The sequence below is a fragment of the Hydra viridissima genome, unplaced genomic scaffold (assembly GCF_058129835.1).
Source record: "Hydra viridissima isolate aposymbiotic clone 2 unplaced genomic scaffold, HvirCarnegie_v1 scaffold_4, whole genome shotgun sequence".
Taxonomy (NCBI): domain Eukaryota; kingdom Metazoa; phylum Cnidaria; class Hydrozoa; order Anthoathecata; family Hydridae; genus Hydra; species Hydra viridissima.
This window is the reverse complement of record NW_028324303.1, coordinates 5,194,483-5,204,564: the sequence shown is the minus strand read 5'-3', so window position 1 is coordinate 5,204,564 and position 10,082 is coordinate 5,194,483. Positions and strand designations below refer to the sequence as shown.

At 36.2% G+C, this 10,082-nt stretch overlaps 1 protein-coding gene across 1 annotated transcript; it reads right to left on the bottom strand.

Moving 5' to 3' along the window:
- Positions 1 to 1,479: 1,479 nt before the first annotated feature.
- On the bottom strand, positions 1,480 to 3,125 carry LOC149889508 (uncharacterized). Its single transcript, XM_090085131.1, has 3 exons — positions 2,811 to 3,125; positions 2,406 to 2,659; positions 1,480 to 2,317 (listed from the first exon to the last, which is right to left on the bottom strand). The coding sequence occupies exons 1-3, from the start codon at positions 3,123 to 3,125 to the stop codon at positions 1,480 to 1,482; spliced, it is 1,407 nt and encodes a 468-aa protein (XP_089941257.1).
- Between the last annotated feature and the right edge of the window lie 6,957 nt (positions 3,126 to 10,082).

Genomic DNA, 10,082 nt, shown 5'->3' with positions numbered 1-10,082 from the left:
CAAACTTGTATCACAGTTTTGTCAAAAAACCAATAAGAAAAAAGATAAACTTACGGTATACATTACGGGACATTAGTAGGAGGAAGAAATGAGGAAGAAAAAAAGGAAAATAAAGGAAATAATAATAATAATTATTATAAAAAAAGCAATCGAATTACAATAACAAAGTTCTTACTCAAACAATTAAACTTCGAACTAACGAAGAAAGAATTGGATATAGTGATCAGTAGGGTACAGCGAGAATTTTTTTTTCTTCTAAAAGCTTAAGAAAAGGTATATTCTTATGTAAAATCAATTTTTAAATAGGGTTTCCTTAAAAAAATCTTTGATCGGAAAAAGTTTTTATACCCAAATTTTCACTTTCAGAAATTGCAAAATTTAGTAAAATCTTATTTGTCACATTTGTCCTTTATTATGTTTTACATGTCCTTCTTTTTCATTGCGATGAAATATTAAATGCAAATAATGTTTCTAGACCAATTGCAAGTTTTTTTGATACTTGTTTCAAAGTCATTATCTTGCATGAATTCTACCAGCAATGCAGATTCTGGACATTTCAGGGGAGAGAGTCTTCAATTTTCAATGAGGTTTCAATGATTAACAAATTTGCTTATAACAGTTGTTTTTTTTGTTTCATTAGAAACAAAGGTGGTGCCAGTGATGCGGTTTCCCCAAAAAACAGGAGGTCTATCCCATCTTACTCAAATAATATTTTGATAACACTACTATAACACTATTAAAAAAACAATAAATAAAACAACATATCTTTCAAATCTATTGACATTGAAAATTTATAAAAATTTCTTTCTTTGTTTTAAAAACAGGTAGCAACTCTCTATGTTGAGCTCTAGCTCTAATATATCCATCTCTTGCATCTGGTCCAACTACTGACATGGATGCTACTGTCACTTGTTTTACAGCACGCTCGGTACTTTGAGTATGAATTTTAACAGAAGGAGTTATTAGAGGTTTAAATCTTAGCAATACCAACTTATCTTTAGTGAGCGAACAAGTAAAAACAGGTTCTTGTACTACACCATTTTCCCATTTGACTATCTCTTGAAGAGTAGTTGCTTCAAAGTTCAGTTTAGGTATTTTTCTTGGTCTGATTCGCATGTCTCCAAGGATATTATTACCCCTTTGTTCCAAAATTTGGTCAACTGCAAAGTTGCGGTCTTCTGCATTATTACTAGATAATAAAGAGATTAATAAAGTTTCATGGTTCGCATACCAAGCGCCTAACTGGATGTAGGGAGTCACAATTTCTCTTACTATAACAGGTTGATTTCTAAGAATTCTCAATTGAGTCAGAATGTGATTGGAAGCATATTCAAGTCTGTCTTTAACTTTAATGTCAAAAAAAAGTTTAAAGTAAAATTGTAAACAAAATACTACAAGTAACTCAAGATTTTTCAAATTCTGATCAGTTAAGTCATGTTTCCTTGTCCACATAAAGACTATTCTCATGCCAGTAGTGAGTCATCTGGCATGACTTAAGGGGCCACATTGAATTTCTCTAAGATTAGGTGGCAATACACCGATCTTAACTGCTTTACATAACTTGTAGGTTTGTTTTTGATCTGTTGACATATTTTTTAGTATTGTTTCTGGAATGTCAACAAAGCTCTCTCCCTCTGGAAGAGCTTTAAATTGAGGATTGTACTCCATTTTATTAACATCAGCAAGACATTTTCCCACAGGACCTACAAAGCCAGTACTACATGATGTTAGTCCATCAATTCCTTCTATTATGTGACGCAAAAATAACTCATTTGAATGAAGCATGCATATGGCCCAGTGGCATTTGTGACCTAACATCTTTTCAAGATGTGTTATAGCACCACCTTTCCAGCCAGTGTTAATTGAAGTACTATCAGCTCCAAGTACTAAACATGATTCAGTAAGATTATATTGTTGCAGCAAATTATAAACACCTTCAGCAATCTTTTTAGCTGGCTTATCTGAATGAGCATGTGCATTTGGAGTAAAATGACCAAGATATTGACCACCAGGTTCTATAGTCACAGTAATGTGTTGCTCTTTGATAATAATAGGATGTAGTTGTCCATTTGAATCATTTATCATCGCTCTTGTTGAATCTTTTCTTCCATCAAAGTAAATACCAATATTATCTGCTTTTGGAAGATTAAAATTGTCATTATTTTTTGCTACTACCATGATTTTTTTTCTTGCTTTCGTCAACTTAGAAGGATCACAAGCAAGGTAAGAGTATTCAGGGGTGAGAAATCCTGCTTCAATTAAATCTTGCAGATAACTTGTAGTAATTGCTGCAGTTGCGGCAGGTGAAATCCCAAACCTATAAAATAAAACTAGTTTATATTTATTTTTATTAATTCATCATCCGAACTTTTGCTGCTCAACAAAATAATAATCTATATGATTACCTTATACTAGCCATTGCTGTGTTTTTTCTTGACATAGTGTTTTTTCTTGACTTCTTTTCTAAAAATCGTGTTACAAGGAAAGCATAGACACCTAATTTATCCTTTAGAAGCCTTTCAACCAACAATTTTATTTCATTGTCTTGTTTTAAAGTAAAGTTACCATTAACTGGATTATAGTTGTCATTGCGAGAAATATCAGGAGAAATATTTTTTTGATATTTTTCATATAATTCTATATCTTGTTTTTCTGTGACCTAAAACCAAACTTTTACAAATATTATTTTTGTTTTATATGTGTGTGTGTGTGTGTGTGTGTGTGTGTGTGTGTGTGTGTGTGTGTTTGTGTGTATATATAATTTGCTATATAAACAAAGAAAATATTTACTATTATGAAATTATATTTACCTTAAAGGATGCTTGATCATCTCGTAGTTTTTTCATTCTTTTCTCATAAGCTTTTTCGTCACTGATTTTTCTCTTATATTTTTTTCTAAGTTTCGTTGTCTCAATCTTATCAGCATGTCCCATTTGCATGTCAGACTTTTCACCTGTCTTATTTCTTTGACTGTATAACCACCTGAGCTCCATAGTTGGAATTTTTTTAGAAAAAATACAGGTGCAATTTATATGTGCTTTACTTTTACAATTTTGGGGGGAAGAACACCCAGACATATCATGTTCACACAGAAGAATCTTATGAGGATATGTTATGAGGTCCATTAGCTTATCTAACTTCAATATAAGTTCTTCTTTTACTTTTGCCTTAGTTCTTCCCATGCAACGTTTTCTACTTTCTCCCAAAGGGTTTTAATTCTATAATAAAGTGATTTCTCACCAATAATAACTGACTGTTTAAACTTAACATTTGCTTTTCTCCATTGAGCAAGAACAAATGGAATCAGATCGCTAGCAAGATCTTTGTTTGAATATTTATTATGGTGCAGACTACTAGAAAAGGAGAGTTCTGGGACAAAACCATTTTTGATGCCCGTTTTGAGTTTTTTTGCTGATTGAGGGGTGTGAAAATGTTTTGGTTCCCGATTTGATTTTTTTTTTTTTTGCGAATTGAGGGGTGTGAAAATGTTTTTGGTGTGTGAGTGTCTGTAAAAAGTTTTTTCATGAGAAAAGGATCCATGAAAAAAAATTAATGGGTGTAAAGGTGTTGAAATCGTTCGCGAAAAATTAATTTTTCTTTTTGTCTTTGTTCTTGTTCGTGTTTTTCTTCGAGAATGGACTTGTACAGTTCAATTTCGCGGTGACCTAAACCTTTGTCCTTTAAGTATTCAATGAATTTAATGCTTCTGATTTTTCCGTCGTCGTTTCGCAAGATTCTCATTTTATTTGGCCAAGAAAAAAAATTTTTCACAAAATTAAATTTAAAAAAGGGATGCTTGAGAATGGGGAGTTCGGTCCGAGAAGCAATGCGGATCCGATGGATTCGTAACCTTTTCCGCTTTTGATGTAAAGACCGTCTCTGACGGAGCTTCCTTTAATCCAGGGTGTTAAAAATAATCCGTTTCCTCTTTGAGTGCCCATTTTCATTCCGTGTCCATTTTTTTTGACGTAAACGACACCCTTTCCTGAAATTTTGTCGATCACAGGGAACCCAAGCGAAGAGGCAGCTCCGCCTAATAAACCAGTGGCAACAATGGGAGCGGCTCGAGCAGCAAGCATTCCCAATAAAGGTAAAAGAGCTCCGATAAATCCTCCTTTGACATTTGCGTTGTGTTCCACTTGAGTCTTGCTCATTTTAATGGTGACTCCAACTCCTCGATGGAGAGCGTCCAAAATTTGTTGGTGTTGTGTGTGTCACAAGCAAAACGTCGTTTCCGTGGAAATCCTCTCTTGAAATCCGGATGCTAACGGGTTTTCCTTCTATCATGGATTTTTTTATTTTTTCGATCTGTCCCTGGGACACGTTTAATTTGACACTGATATATTTGCTCATTTTTTTAAACGAGGGAAAAAAATATTTATTTCACTTCTCGAATGTGATATCGGATCGTGATGTCCTCTCCGCGAAAGTCGATTAAATTTCCGTTTTGATCGACAACGCGTGTGATCATCGTGGAAATTTCAGGGACCTTGACAGGGAGGTAGACCAAATGGGTGGGTCTTTCGATGATTTTGAATCCAGGACCGACCGATGGGTAAAAGTAGTAAATGCAATTGAGTTGTGAGCCGTTGATGTAGGCTGATCCGATGACGTTGTTGACAATTCTGATCGTGTTGACGCTTGAAATCCTGACAATGTCGTCGGACTCGTATTCTGAATTGGAGTCCAATTGTCTTTTTGTGAATCCCAAAAGAGAGGCGATGCTGTTTTCGACGTTCAGGTCCATCAAATAATTTACTCCGAGTTTGACGGTTGATTTTAAAGTGTTTGAGTTGGATCCGATTTTGATGTTTTCAGGTGAGTAGCTGATCTTATTTACAGCGACGTAACTTGCGCTTTGTGACGCGTAATTTTTGATTGTGTTTGAGACGGTTTTTTGCAAATAATTGTTGATGTCGATGATGTCGTAGCTTCCGTCTGGGATGACGACGTTTTCCCAATTGGCTCCGTTGTTCATGCTGTACCGGAAAGAATTGTTTTTGCTTGTGATGTTTGGAAAGCTGTTGCACGTCTCCAGGCCGAGAAAAGCCATCTCGTAGGTTTTTTCTTTTTCAAAGACAATTTTGTCCAAAAATTCTGTTATGATTACGTTGGAATTTCCATCCACGTTGATGATGATGCCAGACATTTTATTAATGGACAAAAATTTTTTTAAAAGGATTCTTTCGGAAAATAAAAATCGTCGAATCCGCTTCGATATTTTCCCTCGTATTTTTTTGAGGTTAAATTGATGACGGCAAATCCGTGGTGTTGAGACCAACAATGCTTGCAAAATTTTTTGAATTCTTCTTTTCCCATGTCGCTCGAAACGTGGTCTCGAAAAATGTGGTCCATATTTTTTGAATCTTGAGGAAACAGACAAATGAAATTGGTGTTTTCTCGGATGGTTTGTCGTGGGAGCATGAAGTAATTTTGAGCGAGGTAGAAGCAGTCGACGTTGGAGTGTCTTCCGCGGATGTAATATTTTTCGCACTTGTTTTGCTTGGTTAATTGAAGGTCGTCAAAGATCATCAAATTGTTTTTTGTTGAATCGAGGTCTTCAGGTTCAGGAACATCGTCAGCCGTTTCGAAAAATTGGCAATTCATGTCCTCGGTTTCGGAAAAATTTTTTGAAAGGTCGTTAATGACGCATTCTGGGTTTAAATTCAATTTTTCCATTTCGTTTTGCACCTTGAACAAATCGAGAATGATCTTTTTTGGCAAATTTTTTTCGAACGAGCTTTTCAGTATTTTGTACTCGGGTTGGAAAAGAGATTTTCCAAAGACTTGCAAATGGTTATAATCCAGCCATCCAGGTTTGAGCAGTAAATTGAGAAGCAAGGTTGTTTTTCCGCAACCGGACTTTCCAACGATGATTCCTCGAATGCTTCTCGGCAAAAGCGGGTTGTTGTCTCTTTTGCTTTTCCCAATATTCCATGACAAATCGGTTACTTCCATTTTTTAATTTAAAAATACTTTTTTTTTTAATAAAATGTACTGCGTCAAATGCAAAAGAGAAACCGAAACCATTCATTTGAGAAACGAGGTATCAAAAAACAACAGAAACATGATCAAAGGAACATGTGATTCTTGTGGAACGACTAAATGCCAGTTTGATTCTTCGCATGCAACAAAAGGGGGTGATTTGGTCGAATCGATCAACAATTTTTCAAAAAAAATAAAGCTTCCGTGGGTAAAATTTCCAGGAGAAATGCATATTCCAGGAATGAATTTTGCAGGACCTGGCACAAACCTGGACAAAAGGCTCACATCCACCGACATGTATCAGGAGTGGAGCAAACCGGTGGACAGAGTGGACAATGCGGCATATCACCATGATTTGGCATATAAATATTTAAACGACGTTCAAAGCAGAAATTTGGCAGATCAAATGATGCTTGAAGAAATGAACTCCATTCCAAACCCCACTCAAAAAGAAATAAACGAAAGAAAGCTTATCGCACCCATCATCAAAGCCAAAGCCATATTCGGATTGGGCGTCTCTGCGAATCCAAAGGGTTCTAAAAAAAAAAATTTTTTTCAAGTTTGAAATGGACGGACCAGCTTGCAGAGGAGCTTCACAAACCGGTCATTCGTCATTTTAAAAAAAGAAAAGTGTTTGTGAACGACATCGACGAAATATGGGCTGCCGATTTGGTTGACATGCAATCGTTTTCAAAATTCAACAATGGCGTCAAATATTTGCTCATGGTGATCAACGTGTTTTCAAAGTATGGATGGATCGTTCCGTTGAAAAGCAAAACTGGACTTGAAGTGTCTGAAGCGTTGAAAAAGATTTTTGGTGAAAGAAAGTGCGTCAAAATGTGGGTGGACAAAGGAAAAGAATTTCACAACAAGCACGTGAAAGCGCTGGGTGTTAAATTATATTTCACTGAAAACGAGGAAAAAAGCTGTGTCGTTGAGCGATGGAACAGAACGATGAAAGAAAAAATGTTTAAATATTTTTCAGCCAACAGCACCAACCGATACATTGACGTTTTGGACGAAATGGTGAAAAATTACAACAGCACAAAGCACTCGTCCATCAAAATGACACCAATTGAAGCCAGCGAGGAAAAGAATAAAAATATGGTCTGGATGAACCTGAATGGAAAGATGCCAAAAGAAAGACCAGAGCCGAAATTTTTAATGGGAGACAAAGTGAGGATCACAAAAAAGAAGCCCCATTTTGAAAAAGGGTACACTCCGAGATGGACCGAGGAGGTTTTCACAGTGTCCAAAGTTCAGCGAACGGATCCACCCACGTACAAAATCACTGACGCCAACGGTGAAGAGATTCAAGGCACTTTTTACAAGCAGGAGATGCAAAAGACTGATCAGAGCATATTCAGGATTGAAAAAATTGTTCGCCGAACAAAAAGCAAATCACTGGTCAAATGGAAAGGATATCCAGACTCGTTCAACTCATGGGTGAGCAATGTTGAATTGATCCGTCTGAAAAAAACGAGTTAAAAAAAATTTTCTTTTCTTTTTAAAAAGATGAATTTCGTGACGATTGAGAATTTTGATGACAGCAAATTGTCGGTTGGAGAGATTTATTCCGCAACCAAACCCATTCAGTTCCAAAAGATTCCGCTCTTTTATGAGTACCCCTCTGGGAAAGCACCTTTCATTTTGAGGACACCCGTTTTGTTTTCTCTGGGTGTGTTTGAGAACTGCAGCTTTGGAACGAAAGAACTGGAGGGATATTCCATGTCCTTTCTCGGTTTCGACGAGAAAAAAGGGATGAGCGAAAAAGAAAAAAAGTTCATCGATGTGATCGAAAAGGTATCAAAATTTCTTCGCGAAAAAGTCAAGGAAATGACTCCCACTTTGAAAAAGGGAGGGAGAACAAAGAAAATAATGACAGAGGCCTTGTCCATTTTGAAAAAGAAATCCGATAATCCGAATGCATCGCCCATTTTTTTCGGAAAATTGTTCACAAAGAAAAGTGAAAAAAACATTAAGGTTTCTTCTTTGTTTTTCAAAAAGGAGAACAAAAAGATGGTTAAAGTGAATCCTTTGGAATATGTTCGACAAAAGTGTTTTGTCGTCGCCTCTTTGAGAATCGAAGGTGCTTTTGTCGGAGCGCAGATCGAGTCCATTCAGGTTAGGATTCCCGAAGTGGTCATCGCAAAAAACGCGACTTCTGTTCAAAGCATCATGGGTGGCGATTTGGATTTGGGGGAAATGGAATCTGAAGAAGAAGAAATGTGAAAAAACACGAAGAAAAAACACGAAGAAAAAACACGAAGAAAAAACACGAAGAAAAAACACGAAGAAAAAAAATGAAAATAAAATGAGTTAAAAAAATTTTCTTTTCATATAAAAAATGCATGCCCCTCACAAGTTTTTTAAAAACGTCTCCTCGGCAGAGAAACACGCTGATTCGAGTTTGGAGATCTGGAAAATGTATTTGGGACACATGGATGAGAGGATCAAAGTGTTGGAGAGATACAAAGAGTCGGATCGAACCAAAAATTTGGAAAATTTGGTGGAACGGATCAAAGAGCTGGAAAATTTGGTTGAGACAATCAAAAACCTGCAAAAAAAGACATCGCAAAATATTGTTGTGGCAAAAAAAGATTTGGATCATCCAAATTGTTATGACATAAAAAGCCATCATGAGATTTTTGCTCAGAAAGACATAAAATTTGCTGCTCTTTCTCTCACGACAATATCGTTGTCTGTTGGATTGAGTTTTGACAAAGGAATTGCTGTCGTCACTTTGATGAATAAAATAAGTGACTAATTAAACTTTTTCAAAAACGATGTGATTTTTTCAGAGTCTGTGGATGACGTCATTTTGGATGTGAACAACAACAGCACCAATGACGTCATCGTCAAAAAAGGTGAAAAGCTTTGCAAAATAAATCACATCGATTCGAATTAAAAAAAAAAATCTGTCTTTTTTAAAAAGATGGAGATAATAAAAAACAATGGAAAAATTTATCCAGTTCTTCCAACAGCGCCATCAGATGACGCTTTTCGTCTTCAAAAAATAGGTGAGATCCAAAAAGAAATGGAGGATGAAAAAGTGAAAAGAATGGCTTTGAGCAAAAAGTACCATCGGGTGGCCAAAATTATTCGTTTCGCAGACGACGGGTTGCAAACGTTGTGCATTGGTTTTGGGAATACAGGCATTGCACTTTTGTCAACCGTTGTTGCCACTCCAGTTTCGATTGCATGCGAGGGGGTTGCAATTGGATTGGGGGCTTTGTCCATTTTCGGAAACTATCAAAACAAAAAATTGATGCTGAAGGCTGAAAAGCACGAAAAAATAAAAGTTCTTTCCGAGTCAAAATTGAACACGATTAACGATCACATTTCAAAATCGCTCATTGACGGGTTTGTGAGCGATTCCGAATACGAATTGGTTCTCAGCGAGCTTCAAAAATTTAAAAACATGACCGAAGAAATCCGAACAAAAGTAAAAAGCAGCATTGACGAATTGACAAAAGAGTTGTTGATCCAAAAAGGAAGAGAAGAAGCCATTCAAGCATTTAACAATCTTTACAAAAAGTGAACGCAAACGCAAACTCGTTTGTGTTTAAGTTTTTTTTCTCAGTATTTTAAAAATGGAGTTCTTTAAAATACATGACCCGAAAAAGAGAGATGATATTGTGAAAAATTACATGGCCAACAGGGAAAAGATTTACAATGAGAGCTTCAACGCGAACATCTCAGATGCAAATTATCAGACTGATTTGTCCAAGTTTTTCAAACCGCTCATCGAGAGCAACGAAAAAGTGAAAAACGAGCTGAAAAGCATTGCATACAGAGAGGTTGGCAACAGTCCACTGGCTTTGACTTATCCAGAAAGTGAGACGTCTTTTGAAAGTTCAAAAAGTGATGAAAAAGCGTTTGGAAAAATTAATGTTGGAAATACAGCATTGGAATATTTGTCAAAATACGCTGCAAAAAAATTTTCTGCAGACAGAGTTTTTGGAATTCACGCAAAAGAACGAGGAAAAATGTTTATTGGGAACAAAGAAATTACCATCGATGAAAACGACGTCATTATTGATGGAAAAAAGTTCGAGGGCACTTAAGGTTTTTGGGAGTTGATCACAAGGTCCAGA